The 26,956-nt window shown below is 34.8% G+C and overlaps 1 protein-coding gene across 3 annotated transcripts in view; it reads right to left on the minus strand.

Moving 5' to 3' along the window:
- LOC149800624 (stAR-related lipid transfer protein 5-like) overlaps positions 1–26,956 on the minus strand; it is a 124,951-nt gene that overhangs the window by 72,527 nt on the left and 25,468 nt on the right. For all 3 annotated transcript variants that reach the window (XR_016420537.1, XM_089954614.1, XM_089954613.1), the window contains exon 2: positions 19,699–19,751. Coding sequence is in view for 2 of the 3 variants with exons in the window: in XM_089954614.1 (XP_089810740.1) it covers positions 19,699–19,751 (53 nt within the window). In the remaining variant the exon portion in view is untranslated. The remainder of the gene's footprint in view (positions 1–19,698; positions 19,752–26,956) is intronic.

Raw genomic sequence — 26,956 nt, forward strand, 5'->3', positions numbered from 1 at the left:
ACTATTTGTGGACTCTTCGAAACTGAGTCTCAAGGCTGTGCTTTTGCACAATGGAAACATTCTTCCATCTATTCCAGTAGCGTATGCTGTCCACATGAAAGAGACATACGATAACTTAAGACAGCTACTGAATTCCATTGAGTATAACAAGTAGAGCTGGCACCTCTGTGGTGATTTGAAGGTAGTTGCCCTTTTAATGGGACTGCAGCAAGGATATACAAAATACATGTGTTTCTTATGCGAGTGGGATAGCCGAGCAAGGGAAATGCACTACATGAGGAAGGAATGGACTCACAGGCAGAATGTAGCCATTGGAGAGAAGAATATCCAACACCCAGCTCTGGTTGAGGCTCAGAAAACCTTGCTACCACCCCTTCACATCAAACTAGGTTTGATGAAGAACTTCGTGAAAGCCATTGACCGGACTTTGCCAGCATTCCGATACCTGCATGAAAAATTCCCTCGACTCAGCGAAGCAAAGATTAAAGAGGGAGTTTTTGTGGGTCCTCAGATTCGAGAGCTTTTCAAAGATGACCGGTTCAACAACTTGCTGGAAGGTGACGCGAAACAAGCATGGAATGCTTTTCGCCTAGTTTCTACAAACTTCCTCGGAAATGTTAGGGCAGAAAACTATAAGGAACTAGTAGAAGACATGTTGATGAAGTATAAGAAACTTGGCTGCAATATGTCTCTAAAGATTCACTTCCTTCATTCCCATTTGGATTTCTTTCCTAGCAACTGTGGTATTGTTAGTGATGAACACGGCGAACGTTTTCATCAAGATATCGCAACAATGGAACAAAGATACCAGGGAAAATGGTCCACTACAATGCTGGCTGACTACTGCTGGACACTCCTCAGAGATGCTCCCGAACAGCTGTACAAGAGACAGGCGAAGAAATCTAAGATGTAGTCAATGACTTGATTTTTTATAGGTAGGCTATTACAGTTGACCTTTTACTATTGGAATGCATTTCGTTATGTAAACATTAATTTCTTGCAGATTACAAAAAAACTAGAGCCAATTTTGCAATTTGACTGTCATATTCGTGTTCAGCACATAAAAATTGATAAGAATTGACTAATTTTATTTCAGTAACATGACTTTTGTAAAAATTTGTTGTCCAGTGTTATCAATAGGGTTGGTTCTGTGAAAGGTAGCAATTAAACACGTAACCAGTCAGCTCTACCTCTACATCCCCATTCATCCTACACCACACTTAGAAAAGCTACAATATCTTGGTACATGTACAATATATATACTCTCTTACAAGTAGAGTCAAGCTGCAAAGAACAAAGATCCTGATCTGCATAACATAATGCACCTGCAGATCAGGGTCTATGTCATTTGTTTACTGATTACTCCTAATAAACTGCACAGACCCAGATCTACTAGTGCATTATGCCACGGCAGATCTGGGTCTGCGCAGTTAGCAGTTGGACTCAACTTTCAAGCAAGTATATATGGTAGATAAGAAGAATTACAAAACCTAGATGAAAAAATAATCATTGCGTGTGTATGTGTGATTTGTATTTTTAACATAGCTTTTTAAAAAATTCAGTCATATCGCTATGATGTCTGCAGTGTGGCAGTTTATAGTGATGTCAAGCACTGGGGCATCATGTCACAGACATGTAGCATGATATCCCACCCAGTCACATTATCCTGACACAAAGCCAACCAGTCCTAACACTAACCTCTTAATGCAGACAGCCAAGCGAGGCAGCTGTTAGTACCATTTTTATAAGTCTTTGGTATGAATCGGCCAGGAATCAAACTCATGACCTCCTGCATCCGAGGCAGACACTCTAACCACTAGGCCAGCTGAGCAGTAGTCATCAATGCCGTATGAAGTGTAGGTCACAGTGACATAATTGAAGTAAAAGAGCATGGACATGATAATCCTTTAGATATCTGAGTAAAGAGTTAAGTCATACATATCAGAGACTAAGAATTCATCAGTTTTGTTAATTCTTATTCCTAACAAACTGCAGAAATCCATATCTGCCATTGCAAAATGTGCTAAAAGATCTGGGTCTATGCAGTTTGCAACTGGACTCACAAGCAAGTATCAGTGGTAATATAAGCAACTCATTCATAAGCAGTATTTTCACTAAGGATCTTGTTCTACAAATACAGCATAAGGAAAAGAACTTATCAAATAATAACTGCTGGCACAGATGCTCCTTTGTAAATTGGCTGTCAATTAGGGCATCTCTTTGAGGATAAAGAGAGATGTAATGGTTTAATGAGTTGTTTTGTACTGCTGCAAATTGAGTGTTATTGCATATGTGGCATACATCTTGCAGGCTAGTGAAATAACCATAATTTAATATATTTCTGCAACTGAAACCAATAGTTTTTTATCTTAATCAAGGCAATTAAGAAAATAAATTAAATGCAGAAACTAAGAAAATGTTCTAAAAGTGGAGGAGTTTATCATCTGACATGTATTATGTCGTTCCCTTCATATTAATGCATGTATATATATTTACATCTACATGGTTACAGGAGTAATTCTAAATCTGAGTAATTTACAATCAGTTTAGTGATTGGTGTTTTACAGTACAACAACACAAGTAGGTAAATGAAATGGTGAAAATTTCTGTAGATTTTTGTCACAGTGACATTTTGTCATGGTCAGTTTGACACACACTCATTAAGATCAACGTCTGGGCCAGCCTAACAATAAATTGGTAGCTTGCAATGGTTAATCTCTCATGTTTGGGTGGAATGAGTGAAATTCATGAGTGAATTTTAATTAGAGTCCATTCAGATAAGGGTCAAGAGAAAATGTTAATGTAAGTTCAAGTAGCAGAAGATGACAAAGTTTAGACAAGCCAGAAACAATCTTGGGCCATCAGAAATAAGTGTCATTAAATGAAATTGTCAAGGAAAAGTTATTAATATCAATAAAGGTGGACTAGAAAAAATTATTCTAACTTTGATGGGAATATTGAAATTTTGGTGGTGAGAGAAAGTTAATCCTGATTAGCTAAGTTAAGCTTCAGTGTGTATTCCCAGATGAAATGCAAGGTTTTAAGTAAATTATTCTCCATCACAAAATTCTTAGTTTCTGTTGGAAGCCAGAATTTAGCTCTGGGAAATAAGAAGTATTTCTTGATAAAATGTCCAAGGGACAGGGGTCTTGAAGAATTTGAAAGACACAGAACCAGAGAGAGATTTGGCTTCATAGAAAGAGTGAATCTTGACAAGAAACAATTGATATAACAGAATGGTTAATTGCATTTTGCAAAATTTTGTCATTCTGTTTCTAAGAGAGAGTGTACCATTCAGATGAAATGTTCAATTTCATTTTATTTATGTAATTGATTACATTGTTATTTTTACATATGAGGGTTCATCTTGTTCTCTTCTATATCTTTGCTCAGATATGTTATTTCAACCATTATTTTCACATTTTATTGTTTGCTCTATCCGGGCAATAACACAATGCAATGGTCGATCATCTAGATAATAACCAAAGCTGTGTAACAGGTTGGGGATCATATCACTCACCCCCTCACAGTTATTTAGTTCTGAGGAAATTGGTGCTAACTGCCTTTTCCAAGGACACACAACCATAAAGCAACATTTGCTTAACCAATTGTGGGATCTGAACCTGCATCCTTTGAGACATGAGTCTTGCGTGCTAATTCCAAGCCACAGCATTCAGGAACTGTTACAAAGATGTGATGTGTGTTGTAAAATATATTTCTGGGTGTATTTTGCAGTGCTTTTGTGTGAACATATTATTCATATACATACATTTGGTGGCATGGGTGTGGGGGTGTGATCTGGATTTGTAACATAGCTTTGACAAAATTTTAGTCATCTTGCTACGATGTCTGCAGTTTAGCAATTTAGAGTGATGTCCAGTACTGGGGAATCATGATGGAGACATGTAGCATCATGTCCTACCCAGTGACATTATCCTGACACCAGGCCGACCATTCCTAACACTAACCTCTTAATGCTTAGCGCCTAGTGAGGCAGCTGTCAGTACCATTTTTATAAGTCTTTAGTATGATTCAGCCTGGGCAGGGCCGAGGGGGGGGGGGCAACCGGGGATATATCCCTGGGGCTGGACCAAATAATACTTTTAATTTTATAAAAGAAAAATTTTGTTTGAACAAGAACTAGGAGAGGCCCGGGTGTTTCTTACCCCAGGCCCTGTGATCACTCTCTACAGGCCTGAGCCTGGGTTTGAACCCACAATCTCCCGCAGCTGAGGTGGATGATCTAACCACTAGGCCGCCAGAACAGTTGGTGGGGTGTGGGATAAATTTTGTACGTAACAGAGTGAATTAAGTTATATTACCTCTAATTCATTCACCCTCTTAAAATAATGTTATTATTATTATTATTATTATTATTATTATTGACTTTAGTTTATATCTCTATAAAGTCTTTGAATTTGACCATTAATACAATCCCTTCTGATATCAATCTTTGTTTAATACCTGAAGATTTATTGCAAATGACATGTCAACATTTATTCACAAGATTTACTATAAATAATTTAGAAAATAGGATTAGAGAAATGACATAATAAGAGTAAATAAACCATTTTGACCTACCAGATACTATTTTCACTGAGCAGAACTGGTGTCTTGACTCATTTAGCCAGTATGTAAAAATAAAAATCCTATTTAAAGCCAGGTTGTAAAAATTAAAAATCATTTTTAAAGGCAGTATGTAAAAATTAAAAATCATATTTAAAGGCATGTAAAATTAAAAATTATATTTAAAGCCAGGTTGTAAATATTAAAAATCATTTTAAAGGCAGCATGTAAAAATTAAAAATCATTTTTAAAGGTAGTATGTAAAAATTAAAAATCATATTTAAAGCCAGGTTGTAAATATTAAAAATCATTTTTAAAGGCAGTATGTAAAAATTAAAGCTCATATTTAAAGACACTATATATACTCGCATGTAAGCTGGGTCCAAGTGCAAATAAAAGAGACCATGGTCTACTGTCTCAAAATGCACCAGCATATCAGGGTCTATGTTGCTTGATGCAATATAAGTCCTAACAAACTGCACAGACCCAGATCTGATGAAGCCTTGTGTGATGGCTGTCTGTGCAGTTCAAAGCTGGAGCTGATATCAAGCAAGTAAATATACTACTGGCATTTTGTACAAGTGCTTTCCTATTGGAGAGTTAATTAACTTAGAAATACTACCAATGGCACCATATAATCTGACTTGAATTACTAGTATTGATGGAAATCATCTACTATTCATACCTAGATTTTTAATACACTAATCAGTTGTGATACCATTTTTACTTGCTCATAACTCCAGTCAACTACCAACACCACTAACCCGGATCTGTTTTCACATAATGCTCACACAAAATATCGGTCTATGTGGTTTGAGTGATTACTCCAAACTGACTGCACAGGCCCAGGTCAGCATGCACATTATGTGATGGTAGATCTTGGTCTGTGCAGTTTGCAGTTGAACTCAACTTATAAATTACTATTTACTGAAATAAAGGATTTCAAGGACCTTTTTTTATTTTGACCAAAGAAAGGTTTTGAAATACCATTTTTCTTGACAGAATAGATAGCCTCTGAAACAAGTTGTTGTTGTTGTTGTTGTTGTTGTTGTTGTTGTGGGGTTAACGCCATTTTTCAGCACGATAGGCTATACATGGCGGCCAGTATTAATGGTGGAGGAAGAACCCGGAAAACCCCGGAAAGAACCACCGACCCACGAGAAGCTACTGGCAAGCTTTCTCACATGCCCACATTGGCTGAATCTTAGACTCGAACCGCCGCAGACAGAGGTGAGATGGCAGTGATCCGTAACGAAGAGCGCTTTAGACCACTCGGCCACTCGGGGCCCCCTGAAACAAGTATTATGTACCCTATTTCAACAAGAACTGTATCAAACCACAACTCCATCACTGCAAAAGCATGTAGTGATATATGGGGTGCCTACTGTTTGGAACCCCATAGCTTAATATTTAAAAAGTTATTGTAAAATGTGCTGCTTTGTAATTATGTTGTGGGTATTTTTGTCTGTTTTTTTATTTTTATTACTGTGGCCTTATGTCTTGAGAAATTTACAATCATACTATCAAACATAAACTCAACTGTAATTACACATCTTGTACTGTTTCACTGGTCTATAATTACATACAGTTTGGCAACTATTTGAACACAGCTCACATCTCTGTTTAATTTATATGTTGTTTATATCAAGCTGACAGACAGGATACCAGACTGGGTCAATAAACTGTTGGAAAAACTGTTTCATTACATTCCTTAATTCTTGGGGAGTGGTGACCCCCACAGACTAGTTGAGGCATTTTTTACTGGCTGGGTCACTAGGTTAAATCACTCCTAGAGCAGATGAACACCCATAAATTATTGTAAAGTTTCTCACTTTGTTGTGATCTGATTGGTTAAATTATTTCAAGATGCCATGGTTTCTGATGGCTCACATGAGTCATAACATCCATTTTGCTGTTTTCTGTAGTTAGAACCCTATATTTTTTAGGATTTTACCTTTTTTTTTTATCTTGCAGGGGCAGGTGTTTACTTTTATGTGGGAAGGTGTTATCTTCTTAAGATTTCCTGCAGGTTTTATCTTTATAGTTTCCAACTTAACTTTTAATAATTACTTTATAACTAGGATTGTGCTGACATACAATTAAATCTAATCTGTGACAAAATTAAAACCACATGGCTTTGCTGTGTTGTCAGCCAATCATCATGTGATCAATTAGCCACCGCTGACAATCACTCTGGAAAACAAATATTCCAAATATTTATCCCATGTAAATAATTTACAGCAGATATTTTTTCTTATATGCTCCTATAAATAAACTGTCATAAGTTTTTAGCAAGGAAGTACATCTATTTGAATGAAATCAAGTACAGACAATTCTACAGGTTTGAAATTGATACAGGTACACATTTGGTTACCTTAACACACATATATGATATACATATGCATACTGAAAAATAACTATGCACTATATTTCTGTAGCTTATTTTTTTAGATTAAATTGGAGCCCAGGTAGCTCAGATGACAGAGCACTGAACTCATAATCTAAGAGTCCTGAGTTTGATACCTGTTCCTGGCAAAGGCTCTTAACACTCATTTCCTCTGCATGATAATAGCCGATACTGTGTTTAAAATGTTCTTAAAAACTAACCAAAATGTCTAAGGTTTATTGCTTGCAAATCATGATCCATATGATTTCATGATTACAAATTAAGCTTCTTTGATGCACATTCTGCAATTTCCTTTTCAGCTAAAATAACCATGTCCACTGTTAGTGACTTTAGTTGACAAGGAATCTATAGCAAATCAGGCTTAAATCCAACTCAACAACAAATGATTCAAAATATATATTGCTGGAAAAGTGATTATCTCAAAAGACTTCTATAACGGAGCTTGAATTCCTCAAGCTCAAGTAACCATATCCCTCTAGCATTTATTTTGAACATATTTTTCTCCCTGTACACTAAGCCTACCATGAAAATAAATGCAGCACTGTTTTCACTTCAGATCTTTTCTTCATTACATATTCTATAAATGATCCACCAGGTGCTCTCAACTCTTATCAAAGCTGATCAAAATTAGTAGGACAATTTGGTCCATTAATTAAATAGATTGCTTCATGATTCTTTGGAAATGAGTGTTCTTTTTAAAGTAAGCATTGAATGTGCTTGATTCAGTCATAAGTCAACTGTAACAATCTTTTATCTTTATTTTCTTGGGGCGTTTTTAAGTGCCCTACAGGGCTACCATCAAGTGTACATTTATGCATCAAAGATGAAAAATAAAGATCACTTGCACTAGGGCATGACACAGAACAGGGGTGCACAACTTGTTCTGTCAGGCCCTCAGGGCAAATTAAAACAGTTACACAGAAATCTGGCCCATGAACAGTAATTATATTAAAGAAATTAGTGTTTGAGGCCCTGGAGTGGTCTTAGAAAATGCAATCTGGCCATTGGCCAGAAAATACTGTGCACCTCTGGCGTAGAATGAACCCTGAGCAGCAGGACCAAAAGAAAACCAAATTGTTCATGGATGGCTGGATGGATTGATAAATAGATGTACAGGCTGTCATGATCATAATGGTGCAGGCCCCACATCATATGTAAGAAATATACATAATGATATGACCATAATGGTGTAGGTCCCACATCGTATGTAAGAAATATACATAAACTGTATGGATTGATGATGCATTATATATTAGAGGGTACAACAAAATTTTAAGAAAATATACAGCACTCTTTTATAGCTACATGTGTCACAGAGGCTTCAGAGTTAAGGCATTGAACTTGAGACCAGAAGAGGGTGTAGTTTCAATTCACACCATTGGATAAGCCCAGATTGGTTATGTCCTTGGGTAATGCACTTTACTTGAGCCCAGCACGACATAACCATAAAAAATAGTGCCGCATTGCAAAACAGCAAACCAATAAACAGCCACAAACATTTTAAGGTGTACATATTCCCTGTGGGTGATTAACTACATGCAATGTTAACCTGCTTAACAGTCTGGGAATGTTGATGCCTTAGTTGAATTTCTTAGATAAATAAATCAATACATTATAAAGGTTAATCAAAATAAATAAATACATTACAAAAGTAATCAAAAAATCAATACATTATAAAGGTTATCAAAATAAGTCCAAGCATTATAAAGATAATAAAAAATAAATACATTATAGAAGTAATTAAAATTACAACACTACAAAGAATCAACAGAAAAATGGTCCATTTATCTGAGTAGCACATTTCACTACAGAATTATCTGGATTGAATTTCCTCATGAATTTCTTTTCAAGTTTTAAATTTTCAAATTGCTCCTGGCTATGCATACATTTCTTGTAAATTTCCATCCCATGAAAAACGTCAAGCTTTTGTACTAGCATGGTTGAAATAACTAATATACTGCAAATAAGTTCTCCACGTTTAGTCCTTGTATTAAAACCATATCTGACAATCTCTCACTCTCCTCCTCCCCCCACCCACCCCCACCCCCCCCATGGCCAAAGTGGTTAAAACATCCTCTTTGGATGCGGGAAATCAAGGGTTCGAACCCTGGCCGAGTCATACCAAAGATTTATAAAAAGGGTACTAACAGCTGCCTTGCTAGGTGCAAGCTTTAAGAGGTTAGTGTTAGGACTGTTTGTCCTGGTGTCAAGATAATGTGACTGGGTGGGAACATCATGCTACATATCTGCGGCATGATGCCTCAGTGCATGACATCACTATAAACTGCCACATGGCAGACATAGTAGCGATATAACTGAAAACTTATTAAAGCTACATTCAAAATCCAAATCATACACATGCACACACACACACACACACACACACACACACACACACACACTAAAGTGACTTTGGGAAACTTTAAACTGAAGTGTATATTTATGAGGTAATTACTGTTCAAGTAACATGTGCCCAAAACGACTTTATAATTTTATTTGTTATTTTATATTTTATTCCACAAGTAAGAAGTCATTTTTTTTACTGGAATTTAAAAAAAGATCCTAGTTATGTATACCTATGACATCACAGTGAGATTCACTAAAACAGCCCTTCTGTAGCTGCAGTCTGGTCATGTATTCAAGTTACCTCAATATGGTCATGAAAATGCTAATTACTGTAAACCTATAACATCACAGTGAGATTCACTAAAACAGCACTTCCGTAGCTGCAGTCTGGTCATGTATTGAAGTTACCTCAATATTACAATGCTAATTACTGTATACCTATTTCTACAAACCACCTTTATAAAACTGCCAAACTATTTTATCCCAACAGTTTATAATTGTATTCTCTGCCAGTACATGATAATTGGCTTCATTATTAACCTCATTAAACAGATGAGCTTGTAGCTAATAATCAACCACTGACTTCAAAAGTAAATCCTTTCCAGAACACTAGTGCAAAGCCCTCTGTTCTTTCATCAAAGACAGTCTCATCTGACTAATAATATTTACTCTCTACAGGAAGCTTGTACCCCAAGGACTTACACATTTTTATGAAGACTGAGGGATGAAGACTGAGGGGAGAGATTTTATGAACACTGTGGGATGAAGACTGAGGGAAGATATTTTATGAAGACTGTAGGATGAAGACTGAGGGGAGAGATTTTTATGAAGACTGAGGGATGAAGACTGAGGGGAGATATTTTTATGAAGACAGAGGGATGAAGACTGAGGGGAGAGATTTTTATGAAGACTGAGGGATGAAGAGTAAGGGAGATTTTTTATGAAGACTGAGAGATGAAGACTGAGGGGAGAGATTTTTATGAAGACTGAGGGATGAAGACTAAGGGGAGAGATTTTTATGAAGACTGAGTGACGAAGACTGAAGGGCAGATAGATTTTAATGAAGACTGAGGGGTGAAGACTGAGGGGATGGATTTTTATGAAGACTGAAGGTAGGCAGATTTTTATGAAGACTGAAGGGTGGCAGATTTTTATGAAGACTTAGGGATGAAGACTGTTAGTAACATATTTTTTTGAAGACATTCTGATGATGAATAAAACCTAACTTAAAAGAAATAGTGCAATCATCAATCAGTATCAGATGTACAGATCATATCAATCTGAATTCAAGGACTCCAATCTGCCAGTGCATAATGATGCAAATCTGTTATCTATGCAGCAACACAGACCCTGATCTGCCAGTGCATAATAATGCCAGCTCTCCTATCTATGCAGTTTCTCAGGACTAATTAGTAGAACAAACAACACAGACCCTGATCAGCCAGTGCATAATGATGCCATATCTTCTATCTATGCAGTTTGTTAGGACTAATTAGTAGAACAAACAACACAGACCCTGATCTGCCAGTGCATAATGATGCCATATCTTCTATCTATGCAGTTTGTTAGGACTAATTAGTAGAACAAACAACACAGATCCTGATCTGCCAGTGCATACTGATGCCATATCTTCTATCTATGCAGTTTGTTAGGACTAATTAGTAGAACAAACAACACAGACCCTGATCTGCCAGTGCATAATAATGCCAGATTTTCTATCTATGCAGTTTGTTAGGACTAATTAGTAGAACAAACATCACAGACCCTGATCTGCCAGTGCATAATAATGCCAGATCTCCTATCTATGCAGTATGTTTAACAGTTAGCACTAATTAGTAGAACAAACAACACAGACCCTGATGTGATGTTGCATTATGATAACAGATCTAGGTATATGGGGTTTGCTAGGACTAATCACTAAAGCATTGAAGATCCTGATCTGCCAGTGCATAATGACAGATCTTGGTTAGTGCATTTTGACAGGACTATTCAGTATAACAAACAAAAGAGACCCTGATCAGTTGATGCTGTATGTGATGACAGATCAGGATCAATGCAGTTAGCATGGATTAAACAGTAAAACAGACAACACAAACCCAAATCTATTGGTGAATAAAGATGGCAGAAAAGGGTCTATGCTGTTCTCAGCTGCACTGGTACAAACTTGTCCACAGGTGTGTGTGTGTGTGTGTGTGTGTATATATATATATATATATATATATATATATATATATATATATATGGTCTAATTTTTCATAATTACTTTCTCTAGTCAACAAATATTTAGAGGTAAACAAAAAAATAATTATCATTTTCTTCTGTATATAAAAATAATAATAATAATGATGATGATGATAATACATTAATAATAATAATAATAATAATAATAATAATAATAATAATAATAATAATATTCCTTTTTCCACTGATAAAATACATATGGTTGTTAAAATAGCATAAAGTTCATGTCTGATATAAGAAAACACATTTAAATTCAAATTCTAGAATAGTTTCCTAAATATATTTTCTCAACATTAAAATAAGTTTTATATAAAAGTTATACAGAACTTTTTCCTGGCTTGTTTCTATCATTATTTCAGATATAATCTAACACGCAGTGTATTAATTATTCTCACAGTTTAATATTAATTTTCTGCATTTAAAACACCTTTTCTTAATATTCCTTCAAAGTTTAAAATATCATTATTGTATTTACAGCTTACTAACTTACATCAACGTGTATTATAAGATGTTACAAGTTTTCTTTTTACACATTTACTAATTTCACACTGCATGGTGCACAATACATGTACAAAAAGATTTAAATAATTTACATTGGACCTATCACGAACAATGTTTAAATTTATGTAGAACATGTTCAGCTCAGTACACAGAATTTGATATGTCTTGTTATATCATCATCATCATTAGGTTTTATGACATGCTCCAACCAGGAATAATATCATGGTAATATAAAAATGTCAGCTCAAAAACCATACATAAAGAACATGTAGTCTTTGATAAAAAAAATGGCAGGTGCTCGGTATATAAAAAATCTGAAATTGAAAATGTACCTCTCTTTAAATTAGCAACAATGGCACATTCAATGTAGGAGAGAGACAGGATATGCAAAACTCAAATAAGAATCACATGTTAATAAAACATACTTCTTACACAAACACTATTAAGATCTGGTCAGTCCTAAGATGTGCCATAGGCTGAATTCAGTGTTGAAAGTGAGGCAGAAATCAAATAAATATAACATGAAAACTGTTTTGACTTGAATACATTCCGATTACCCAAAAATATTTTCAAAGAATTTGGTTGCATTTATGGCTGGTGAAATCCCCCAAAATCTTGTGAGATTAACATGAATTTAATCGTTACTTCCTGTTCGAAGCCTATAGTAAAAACAGCATTATTATTCAACCTGACACTTCAGAGATCACACATTTAAATGTCCTATGTACAAGCTAACACATCAAAATACAGTCTAATGCAACTTTTTACAAATGTCTTATGTACAAGCTTGAATGCGTTAAAATACAGCCCAATGTGACTCTTTGCATATTTCTTATCTATATGATAGTGCATCAAAATACAGTCCAAATATTTTATGGAGGTCTCAGTATGGAAAACTCAAGAAAATTGGTTTTCTTTTTCAATGCCTAATTTGACTGCCAGAATCAAGTTGAGTCCTTTTACCTCTTTCAAGACAAATAAATAACATACAGTTTTCACTGGTTTTTTTTTTTTTAATGTCATCAAGAAAATCTACAGAAAAAGACTGCAGTATATTGAAGCTTTTACTTTTCATTATGACAATACAATATATGTAACAAGTTCACAGGTGATCCTGTGCTCAGGTGAAAGAACTGTCAGCTGATGAAGCATGTCAGTTTACGCAAACATTCAGGCAAAGAGCTTTATCAGTTATATTTTCCCATTAAAGTGTACCTTTTCCTTTATGGATAAAACAATGACATTGATGGCAACGATATTGCATGCTGGGTATTATGCCAGTGGCATTGTTGGCAAAAAATTTTTGCATGCCGGGTATCTAAACATGTGATATGCCAATGGCACTGTTGTCAACAATATTGCATGCTGGGTATTTAAACATGTGATATGCCACTGGCAATGATGGCAAAGATGTTTTGTGCTAGGTATTTAAACATGTAATATGCCAATGGCATTGATGGCAAAGATGTCTATGCTGGGTATTTAAACATGTGATATGCCAATAGCACTGATGGCAAAAATATTGCATGCTGGGTATTTAAACATAGTTTGAAGCAACCATAAAACCCATCAACATTAATAAACCATGAACAAAAGTGAACAAATACAATTTTATACTGAAATTGCTGAATGGACAAAATCCTCAAAATCTATTTCCTAACAACCCAAACAATTGTCTCTTTAATGTCAAAAATTATATCTTTATCAAAGATATAAAAAAAATCACGCCTTTTAAATGATAAGTATTGACATATAAAAATGAACCTGTCCCTTAACTTTTGAAATTTAAAAAAAAAATTACTCAAGCTCATCTTCTGAATGTACTCAAATAATTAACAAAATACAGACTGACATTGCACATTACTTCTGAATTTTCAAATAAAGAAGCATGCATGAAAACACTATTTGAACTCATACAATGTACAGTTTTATTAAATACAGGAATGGCAACCTTGTTATCTTTGCAAGTGACCCATATTAATCTATTCTGAAAGATTCCTGGATTATGGCCAACATTTAATGATAAGTTTCAACATTCCAGTAATCCATTCTAAACTATGTTCTGCATTTCTGACTTCACAACATTTCAGCAGTCCAAGCTATAGTACTCCAAAAGCCTCCCAACTCTTTATCTCCGGAAATTTTAAGGAAAAATGCAAGAACTATGATTTGTTCTGCTTGCTCACGTGTACCATATATACTCACTTATCAGCCAAGCCCTACTGCAAATTGCACACTCGGATCGGCCATTAGATAACGTGCTGACACATCAATTCTGGGTAGTTTGTTTGAAATAGTCAGCAGATCTGGCTTTGCTAGGAATAATCAGTGGAACAAATAACACAGACCCTGATTTGCCAATGCATTGTGTCGTTGTTGTTGTGGGGTTTAATGTCATTTTTCAGCACATGATAGGCTATGCATGGCGGCCAGTATTAATGGTGGAGGAAGAACCCGGGAAAACCCCGGAAAGAACCACCGACCCACAAGAAGCTACTGGCAAGCTTTCTCACATACCCACATCGGCCAAATCCTAGACTCGAACCCACGCAGACAGAGGTGAGTAATGCATTGTGAAACAGCAGATCTAGGTTTGTGCCGTTTGCTAGGAATAATCAGTAGAACAAATAACACAGACCCTGATTTGCCAATACACTGTGAATCAGCAAATCTGGATTTGTGCAGTTTGCTAGGAATAATCAGTAGAACAAGTAACACAGACCCTGATTTGCCAATACATTGTGCAACAGCAGATCAGGGTCAACATTGTTTGCATTGGACTTTGCTTATAAGCATGTGTATGCAATATGCACAGTTGCATGATCACTGTATATGTAATGTCATTCATTCCCATCTTTCTGCCCTTCACATTTAAAGACAAAAATTTAAACCTTGAATAAGAATGTTTTCTACACAGCAGCCTGAGTATTTTGCACATCCAGCTAAAGGGCTTATAAGATCAGGTGATTGACAGGCTGTTTGATTTAATTACCCTATTTTCTGTTCCGATAATTACTGTGATGAATTCCTTACATACAGTACCTCATACCTCAGGGCCCCGAAATTCAGTGGCAGCCTGATAACCTAAGGCCAGTAATGTCAGACTAGTAAGCTTTTATAAATTTCAATAATCCAATTTTTAGTAAGGTTTCAACTGTCACCAGTCAACTTAGAACAAGTGAAAATTCTGTAAACCATAGTAAATGTCAGTAATCTTCTGGCTACAGAGAAATTGATGTCAGATCTATATCAAACCCTGAAATACGGAACAAGATTGATAGTTGTCAAATCTATATCAAACCCTGAAATAGGGAACAAGATTGACAGTTGTCAGATCTATATCAAACCCTGGAACAAGATTGACAGTTGTCAGATCTATATCAAACCCTGAAATAGAGAACAAGATTGACAGTTGTCAGATCTATATCAAACCCTGAAATATGGAACAACATTGACAGTTGTCAGATCTATATCAAATACTGAAATATGGAACAAGATTGACAGTTTCTGACTACAGACAAATTGATGTCAGATCTATATCAAATCCTGAAATATGGAACAACATTGACAGTTTCTGGCTACAGACAAATTGATGTCAGATCTATATCAAATCCTGAAATATGGAACAACATTGACAGTTGTCAGATCTATATCAAACCCTGAAATACGGAACAAGATTGACAGTTTCTGGCTACAGACAAATTGATGTCAGATCTATATCAAAACCTGAGATATGGAACAAGATTGACAGTTTCTGGCTACAGAGAAACTGATGTCAGATCTATATCAAACCCTGAAATATGGAACAAGATTGACATTTTCAGAATGGCTGATTTTTACCCATTATGGTATGCTGTAGCTGGAAGTCATTAAACATTCAAAGATGTTGAAAATTTCTGATCCAGTTTTAAATAAAATACAGTCTGCCATCTTGAGATTCATGCAGTATGACAACAAATCTAATGACAATTACCACAGAGACTGTTCAACACATTTTCTATTAGATATCAAAGGTTTACTGCACAATCATACTTACTTTGACATTAAACAATCAAATAATTTGTGAAATCTTTGCAAATATTCTTATTTATAACTCAAATACGCCTTCACAATTGGTGCAACAATACTGTGAATAATGTAATTTATTTTACATGTTTACCAGCTGATCAATATATATCTATCAATAAACATGTATCCACACACACACACACACACACACACACACATGCACTTACTAATTGAGTCCAACTGCAAACAAAAGACCCTCACTTACTGTTGCATGATGCCTTAGCAGATCAGGGTCTGTGTTGTTTGTTCTGCCAATTACATGTACTCTTAATAAACTGAATAGATCCAGATCTACTGATGTTTTATAGGATGGTGGATCTGTATCAGTACAGCTTGAAGTTGGACTCGACTTATAAGAAGTGCATACAGAATTTAGCTGCTTTCGAAAACTCTGCTCTACTGTGCAAAAAGGATTTCCAGGACCATTTCTTCCTTGTAATTGTCAAGTGTTGAAGCCATCTCTGATGTTCTTCAGCAATAACAAATTGTCAAATTAGCTGCTGTGGTACACATATAAAGGATGCCCCCAAGGCACCATTTTTATTTTGGACAAAGTAGACATCATTAGAAGTCTTTTGGTGAAAACTCCTTGTCAAACTGATCATCCATTCAAGGTGAGTAGGGAAAACAAGATTTACAAAATTCATCAAGGCAGCCATATTGGATGTAAAACTGGCACCATTTTCATATAGTATGAACTTCACTTCATCACTGAACAAGATAGTAAAGATTGCTTTATGACTGGTCACTTGACAAGCAAGATATTAAAGCAAGTAAGTTTATATCTACATTTGTTAAACAAAACTGCAATCAACAGCAGTACTTACTATTTTTAACACTAAAACTTCCGAATGAAAAAAGTCATGGAGCAAGATGATTTTTTATATACACATATACTTATCCTCTGTATAGAATGATAATCCCAAATGATCTCCCTTCTTCCCTCCCTCCCTCTCTCCCTCTCTCTCTCTCTCTCTTTTTTTTTCTCTGTCTCTCTCTCTCTCTTTCTCTCTGGTTGTGCATGTACAAAAAATATGCATTTTAACCAAGGGATTTTAAAATCTACATGAGTACCACCAATGGTACATTATACACATGCTCCATGCTTAACTGTCCTCCACGCCAGCTCCTGATACACTAAATTTAATGTGCAGAAACCATTATTTTCTTATCGGACTTAACATGAACATGACCTCTGACCTCATGATCCAAAAATCTATAGGTTTTTTTATTACCCATAAGCTATTCACAAAATTTGGTCAAAGAACCTACTCTAAAATAAAAGGTCTCAAGCAAACCCAATTTTACCTTCAGCCACAATGGTCATAACCTTTGACCTTTTGACCCTATCATCAACAGGCCTCTTCCAGATATCAGTCCAAGCCCTCCAAAAACTGTGGTCTGAAGGTACATGCTCTAAAGCAATTGCTGATTGTGGAGAACTTGAATTATTGTGCAGAAACCATCTTTCTTCTCTAAGTCTGGGATCTCGAAATGTTTCTTCCTTACCCGAAGGGCAAGCCAGCCACAAAGTTTGGTAACAACAGATGGTAGATGACTGGAGTTACTGTGTCAAAATGAAATTAGTAACAGATTGACAGAAACCTATGCAGATGGATGGACAATATCTTAACATAAGCAATTTTCCAATTTTGGCTGGCATATTCAAGTTACTGCTACAGGAATATCTTAAATAAATTCATTTGATTGAAAATTTTTAAGAAAATGTATGAAGCATGTATGAATGTATGTATGCAATAAACTAGTGTTTTAAAATAAATCAGTAAAAAAATGAATATGTGCCAACTAGAGTTACAGTTTTAAAAAATTCAAAATGAATAGCACAAAAATCTAGGATGATTAACCCTTCCAAATAAATACATGTATAAAGAATAACTACAAAACAAAATATAAAACATAAAAATGTTAAAATTCTGTAAAATGTATATAGTATAGTATATAATGGTAATACATGTACATGTAAAATCCTTAAAATACCATAAAAAAAATTGTATTAACCGCATTCCTTTAAAGAGCTCAACATTTAGCTCATACAGTTTCTTTAATAGCAGTTTACATCAAAAAGTACTTCTGTCCCACTAGATGGAAATTAACACATTTTTCCCTGTCAGTGGTCAATGGCAGAGTGTGCATTCCAGTTGAGGTTCACCTTTCATGAGATATGCTCAAGTCAGTTAGGTGTGTTCCATATGCAATTAGCACATTACTGCCGCATCTCTCTGATTCATTCTCTATGAGAGATGTCATTCTCCAAAAGTAAATTAGTTGAGTTTTCATTCCAAACATTTTGGAAAGAATGACAAGCTAATTTATAGAATATATGAAGTCAGTATAACAGAATCTTCCATTCAGAAATGAATAAATGCTGGGCAGCTTTAACTATAATATCTGTTCTTTCATTATCATTTATATCAATGTGACTAGGTAGCCAACATTATATAATACTTTCCCCAATTGTATGAGAATGTCATGTTTCTATACTATCTGGGATATCATGTTTCTATAATATCTGAGATATCATGTTTCTATAATATATGGAACATCATGTTTCTATAATATCTGGGATATCATGTTTCTATAATATCTGAGATATCATGTTTCTATAATATACGGAACATCATGTTTCTATAATATCTGGGATACCTTGTTTTTATAATGAATGGAATACCTTGTTTCTATTATATCTGGGATACCTTGTTTCTATAATATCTGGGATACCATGTTTCCAAAATATCTGGGACACCTTGTTTTTATAACATCTGGGATACCATGTTTCTTTAATGAATGGAATACCTTATTTCTATGATATCTGGGATACTGTGTTTCTATAATACCTGGGATACCTTGTTTCTATAATATCTGGGATATCATGTTTCTATAACATCTGGGATACCATGTTTTTATATGGGATATCATGTTTCTATAATATCTGGGATACCTTGTTTCTATAATATCTGGGATACCATGTTTCTATAACATCTGTGATACCATGTTTCTATAGTATATGGAATGCTATGTTCTGTAATATCTATGATGCTAACCTGTTGTATGATTTAAGATTTGGCAAGGTTTTGAATGTCAAGAAGGAATCACAAAAAAAATCAAAATTTGTTTTTGAGAGGTTTCAATGTACTTCAAAACTTTGAGTACAGCTGTAATTACTGTAATATAAATTTAGTCTTTACCTGGTAACTGGCTTGAAATGGTGTCATGAAACAAACAAATGAATCGGTGCGCAATCTTCCAAGAGATAGTTCACAATTATTAATTGTGACAAAGAAAACAAATAGAAATTTGGAGTATGCCTGTCATTCACATAAAGGTCAATTGGATTATCATTTTCCTTTGAGATTAATGCATGTTTGTAAATAAAATGTTTACTATATAAAGGTGTCCCTAAGGGGAGGCATTGGAGATTTTATTGCCTATCTAAACAGGAATATTCTTAGCCTGGTTCTCCATCCTTGGCTCCTTTTTAAGGAAATTATTGTATGAATACCATAATACAGAAACAAAGGGTTTCAAAGTTGACAGTACAGTATACTTACAAATAACCATCAAATTCCCTTGATGCACGGTAAAATATTGTCACACCATCCTTCTGAAAAAGAAAACAAAGACTGTATATACAGTACATGTATCATTTATACAGACAAAATAAATACTGTATATGTATATATGTATTATTTATACAGACAAAATAAATGATAGAACAATGAAACAGCATAGATATATCAAATACACACCACATATACTTCCTTATTAAGTCAAATCCAACTGTCAACAAAATAAACCCTTATCTGCCATCACATAATGCAGCAGCAGAGCAGGGCTTTTTATCATTTGTTCTCCTGATTACTCCTAAGAAACTGGACAGACCCTGATCTGCATTACACAATGGCAGACTGGATGGGAATGTGCAGTTTGCAGTTAGGCTCGACCTATAAGCCAGTAAATATGGTATAAAGGATATTATTCCTGTGCCCAACTATCACAGACAGCTAAAAATCATTCTTAGATCAGTAACTATATATATATATATATATATATATATATATATATATATATATATATATATATATATATCAGCACAATGTTGGCTTAATATATACAGCTTAAGCTGACTAGCAAATATGGATAGGCCAAGCCTTGCCAAATCCAAACAAAAATAAATAAAAATATAAATATTGTGCAAAAAATCTTACAAAAGAATTGATGCAAAGGAAAGGCAAAGAGGACAAAATATAATCCATATAAACCACGCTCTAAATTGTCCATGCCCATACTGCCATAGAACAGATCTTGTGTCAAACAGGTAGCTATACCAGCCCAGTTTAACATTTAACTAGTCCAATTTAATATGTTGTTGTTGTTGATGTAGGGTTTAATGCCATTTTTCAGCACAAGATAGGCTATGCATGATGGCCAGTATTAATGGCAGAGGAAGAACTTGGAAAAACCCCGGAAAGAACCACCAACCCATGAGAAGCTACTGACAAGCTTTCTCATATACCCACATTGGCCGAACCTGAGACTTGAACCCACACAGAAAGAGGTGAGATGACAATGATCCATAACGGTAAGTGCTTTAGACCACTCGGCCACTCGGGGCCCCCAATTTAATATTTACACTCCCTCAATTTTATATGTACATTAAGTATGAAACTAACCAAGTTTAATATGTAAATTTGCCCAGTTAAACATGTAACTAGCCCAATTTAACATGTACACTTAAAGCCCAATTTAATATGTACACTTAAAGCCCAATTTAAGATGTACACTTAAAGCCCAATTTAATATGTGCACTTAAAGCCCAATTTAATACGTTCACTTAAAGCCCGATTTAATATGTACACTTAAAGCCCAATTTAATATGTGCACTAGCTCAATTTAATATGTACACTTGGCTAGTTTAATAAGTACTCTTAAAGCTCAAGTTAATTTTTACTAGCCCAGTTTAAAAAGAAACTAGATCAATTTATAAAGAAACTAGATCAATTTAACATGTAACTATCCGAATTTCACATGTAACTATCCAAATTTAACATGTAACTATCCAAATTTAACACAGAAAAAAGATACAAATTTAAGTTACCAATTGTCTTTTCCCTTAATCAACCTTTGTGAACTAGTGGCTCAATGTTGGAATTGTTACACCTCAAAAACCACAAATGGTACATACTAAAACTACCACCTGCCCTGACCATGACCATTCAGTTCTCAAAATCATCCGGCTTCTTTTACGTGAAAATATGCTTTGTAAAACTTTAGAAGCAACTGCGCAGAAACCTCTTTTCCTTTTGTCACACTGCAATGGCCTTCACTTCTGACCTTACAATGTGAACAATTTATAGTCTTCTCTCTAGCATCAAGGGCAAATAATTTAAAGGATTGGTAAAGTTATGTTTCGCAGAATTATAAGACTGCACAAGAATCCATTGGACCTTTCAGCATCATATGACCTTAACTTCTAAATGTACCAATCTATAGGTTTCATTACGTGCAATACTCTAACATTTCAATATGCTCAATATGCTGAAAATACTGTAACAAATCTAAGTGGCATTGGAAAGTTACTTGCTTTGATATGGTCACCAAGTGTCACATGTGAGGTAGGGCATCAACATGAGACACAATGGATGATATTGAGATAAAACAAGAAAATATATATAATGAGAAAGATATAAATTTCAATTGTGGTTTGGGTTTTATAAAATAGGTTTATTAACATTCATTCTAATGGCCTTCCTTGGAAAACTGTCATCTAATTTTAACAGTGTGTTTAAAATGACCTACCATAGCAACTCACTATTTGTAATACATGAATTCTGTGAATGTTATTTCTGTGCATCAAATTTTTGTGCAACATCAATAGACTTATTTTACTGTCCTACCTTCTAGTACCTGTAAATACTAAAGCTGTTTTCCAGGAATGAAGAGTAGCTATCTACACTTAATTGTTACCCTCAAATAATGAACTACATGAAGCTCAGATTGACAAAACCCAAGTCAACCAGACCTATTCAGGGGCATATCATTTTTTAATATCATACGTGTTCAAATTTTCCTTCTAAAAATTTGACAAACTTAGTATCAAAATATTTTGTTATTAATTATGAAAATTTCATGGCAGTAGGACAATATATATATAATATAGCAAAATATAGGAGTTTTAATTGGTACATTCTCGTTTAGTAAAGGTTCATGACCTTTCTGAGTAACAAACAAGAATGCTACAACAAAAGTTTGTGGTGAATGAAATAATGCCCTGGACAAACGTCACCTTTGGTGCCCCCATTCAGAACAAAATACATTCTCCACAAAATGGCACCAGAGAGTTGCCAATATTTCCCACACCTTACAAAGGCCCTATTGATAAGCACTGTTTTCCCATGATTACATAATGCCTTACAGTGATGGTATTGACAACAATTCATTAGCATGGGGGGGGGGGGGGCACCATAGCTCAATTGGTAGGCTGTATGACTCATAATTTAAGGATCACAGGTTTGATACCTGCCCTGGCCAGCCCAGGTCAGCTGTCATCGTGTGTCCTTTGGAAACGCACTCAGATCCAGCATGATATAGCTAGTAATAATAATAATAATAATAATAATAATGTTGCTTTATTTATAGAGGGTGACTCATTAGTCAAGGACTACGTACTCAAAGTGCCATTAGAAACCAACCAACCAACCAACCACTGATGTTTGCATATGTTATGGTCTCACTACCTGATAGAGTTTGACTCCATCACAAAAATAATAACAATGGTGAAAAGGAAAAATATCTAAGCTTACATATGCCCCAATCTAAGATCAAACCATTATATTTTTCTCACATGTGAAGATTTTCTTTCACCACTACATGACCTAAGCCCTCTGCTATGTATATTTGATTTAATTATATCTGATTTAATATATATTTATATCAATTTATTTGTTTGTCAGTTTTAATTTTTTTTTTCATTACATGATATTGTAATGTAAATTTATTCATTAGAGATGATACTTTTTTCAGAAAATAGTTTGACCTTGACTGTTAGTTTATAAACACCAGGTGTTCATCTAAATCCTGACCTTGTTTCAAAATTTTTAGCATCACGTAAACAAGTTCTATTTTATTTGAAAATGATTGGTTGTTGCTGAGGTCATGATGGGACTTTGGGTTTAAGATGTAAAAAAATTATTTTTTTTTTCTTGGAATAAAATGATTGGTTTTTGTCAGGGTCACACTGGGTAGACGTGATCTTTAACAAGTATGTATCTTCCATTTACTTCCAGAAGATGATCATGTGACCCCTTGTTTGCATTTTACAAGACCATATAACCTCTGTTTTGGAGAATTATTCTCAGTTGCAGCTGGGTTTTTCTTACACTTTAAGTTGTATGTTGTGCTGTTTAGAGTTATTTCAAATTACTTGGATTCAAAAGGATTAATTCTGTTATTTTTCTGGAAAATATGTGTACTCATGTAAAATTGTTCAACAAGGACAGTTTTTTATAAAAATGTATTCAGTTATCAGAAACCAGAGTGATAATTCTTGTTTCCACAAGGAACTGTAGACTTCAACACTACAGAATGCAGCATACGTCATCGTTTTCCATCTTGGATTCTTCATTGGGATTCGAACTTGAAATCATAGAACATTTTGTTATTAGGACTTCAAAATTTATATTCTTGGATTATTTTTGGATTAGATTCTATAAAACCATAAGTTCATGTTTTTTTCATTTTTACAGAATTTTTCCAGGAAAATAAATTATTGTATTTTTTTCAAAGCTTGTTGTTTTCACTCTTTCTTGTGTTACTGTTTATTCGAGCCTAAACACGTGACATAAGATCTCTATTTAAAAAAAACAAAAAAAACCAACGTATTTTAATAAGCATGTACTCACTGAATGTGTCTATTAGGATAAAATATTGTGTTTTAAGCTTTCGACTGACAATTATCTTAATTATCAATATTTAAAACTTGTCATCTATCTCAATCTCCACTAAATGTTTTGTATTTGTATTTTTCTTTATGGGGAAAATGAGTTTTAGCATGCCCTTTCAATAATGGGCATTGTAAATGCTGGGCATGGCTGAGCAGGGAGTCTATATGATAAATAAACACCTTTGTGCCGTGTACAAACCCTTGTAATTTCTGAATCAGCAAATGTGATTTTATCAACCACAGATCAATTACACATGCTAGTTGTTTCTCTTGATGATCAAGTTAACAATCAATCACTAGTTTACCAGTCCTGAAAGTGAAAGCAATCACTTGAGAAATAGTCAATACACTGATAACACTGCAAACACTCTTAGTCCATTTTCACACCTGATGAAGCAGTGAATACCTTGCCCCAGTTATTTGTTGAATGACTAGGACTATCTCTGTTAAACTGAACTTTCTAAGTCTGAATAATCTAGCTTCATCAAAATCTTTTTATTTAAATATTTGTCCAATTCTGTCCTACATCAGCGTTTGTTACGACAAATAATTTTTATAAGTTTTACTGTATTTCTCCCTGATAAGGTCCAGGAGCAATTCTAATCAATTCCAAAAAGAAGGGGGTGGATTTATCATCCAACCAAGATATGCTGAGCAAACATTTGCCAAAATTTTGTACAAATTGGATAGGCTTATTATCAAACATGGCCTTATCACTGGATATGTACGTACTACCATGTATTACAGGCAGTCAACTGCATACAGTGGAGACCAGGAACTGTCATTACACATTCCAAATGCCAGTCAGAGTCCGTATTCTAACCAACTTTTAGGCTAAGGGAATAGTTGTTGTTATTGTTGCTGTTGTAGGGTTTAACGCCATTTTTCAGCACATGATAGGCTATACATGGCGGCCAGTATTAATGGTGGTGGAAGAACCCAGGAAAACCCCGGAAAGAACCACCGACCCACGAGAAGCTACTGGCAAGCTTTCTCACATACCCACATTAGCCGAATCCGAGACTCGAACCCACGCAGACAGAGGTGAGATGGCAGTGATCTGTAACGGAGAGCGCTTTTAAGGCCACTCAGCCACTCGAGGCCCCAGCTAAGGGTATAGTACTTGTCAAGTTGCATCCCTTCACTAAGTTTCATCCTTCAAGTATAATAATACCATGTCTATAAAGAGTGTAAGCAGTATGATTTTAGGTGAAGAGCACATCAAGCAATGGCAGATCTGTCTATGCTGTATGTATGTATGTAAATATGGTACAAAGTTTAATCAACTAATGGCAGACCTGTATCTATGCTGTACGTATGTAAATATGGTACAAAGTTTAATCAACTAATGGCAGACCTGTATCTATGCTGTACGTATGTAAATATGGTACAAAGTTTAATCAACTAATGGCAGACCTGTATCTATGCTGTACGTATGTAAATATGGTACAAAGTTTAATCAACTAATGGCAGACCTGTATCTATGCTGTACGTATGTAAATATGGTACAAAGTTTAATCAACTAATGGCAGACCTGTATCTATGCTGTATGTATGTAAATATGGTACAAAGTTTAATCAACTAATGGCAGACCTGTATCTATGCTGTATGTATGTAAATATGGTACAAAGTTTAATCAACTAATGGCAGACCTGTATCTATGCTGTATGTATGTAAATATGGTACAAAGTTTAATCAACTAATGGCAGACCTGTATCTATGCTGTATGTATGTAAATATGGTACAAAGTTTAATCAACTAATGGCAGACCTGTATCTATGCTGTATGTATGTAAATATGGTACAAAGTTTAATCAACTAATGGCAGACCTGTATCTATGCTGTATGTATGTAAATATGGTACAAAGTTTAATCAACTAATGGCAGACCTGTATCTATGCTGTATGTATGTAAATATGGTACAAAGTTTAATCAAGCAATGGCAGATCTGCATCTATGCTGTATGCATGTAAATAAGGTACAAAGTTTTATTAGGCAGTCAGTGGCAGATCTGTGTCTATGCTGTATGTAGGGAAATATGGTACAAAGTTTCATTAACCCTTTACCTCATGCAAGCGTCTTTGGACGCCTCTACTCCATTCGCATAGAAGCACCTTTTGAAGCCTGCTGTAAACACTTTGTAACTATGCTCTATGAGGTAAAGGGTTAAGCAGTGGCAGATTGATTGATCATGTTAATGCTGTATGTATGTAAATATGGTACAAAGTTTTATCAAGCAATGGCAGATCTATGTTTATGCTATATGTTGGTAATAATGATACAAAGTTTTGTTAAGCAGTAACAGATCTGTGTCCATGCTGTATGTGGGTAAATATAGTACACTCAAAAGTTTTATTAAGCAATGGCATATCTGTATCTATGCTGTATTTGGGTATATATACATTCAAAGTGTTATTAAGCAACGACAGATCTATATCTATGATTTATGTGGGTCAATATGGTACAATGAAAGTTTTAATGATCCTGATGGGTGTGTTACAATAAGTACTCTATGGACTATCAGCACTTCAGCTTGGGAAATAGAAGAGAAGATAGAATTTCTTATGAAAGTAAAGGTTAAGGCCTCAAGAAGATTAAATAACACTTCTGTGCAAATACAGATCAGAAGTAGATTAGAAGAGCATTACTTCTTGTCTAATGAATGTGGTGTGGAAAATTTTTCACAAAACCCGTTTTAATACTTGTACAGTTAAGTCTGTAACCATCAGAAAATAATAATAATAATAATAATAATAATAATAATAATAATTAATAATAATAATAATAATAATAAACACTTTGTTTTAATAATAAAAAACAACATACTGTTTTCCATTGAGGCCCTCAGGGATACATTAAGTATAATAC

This window comes from Sinohyriopsis cumingii, chromosome 4 (assembly GCF_028554795.1).
Source record: "Sinohyriopsis cumingii isolate HCF-2022 chromosome 4, ASM2855479v2, whole genome shotgun sequence".
NCBI classification, from domain to species: Eukaryota; Metazoa; Mollusca; class Bivalvia; order Unionida; family Unionidae; genus Sinohyriopsis; species Sinohyriopsis cumingii.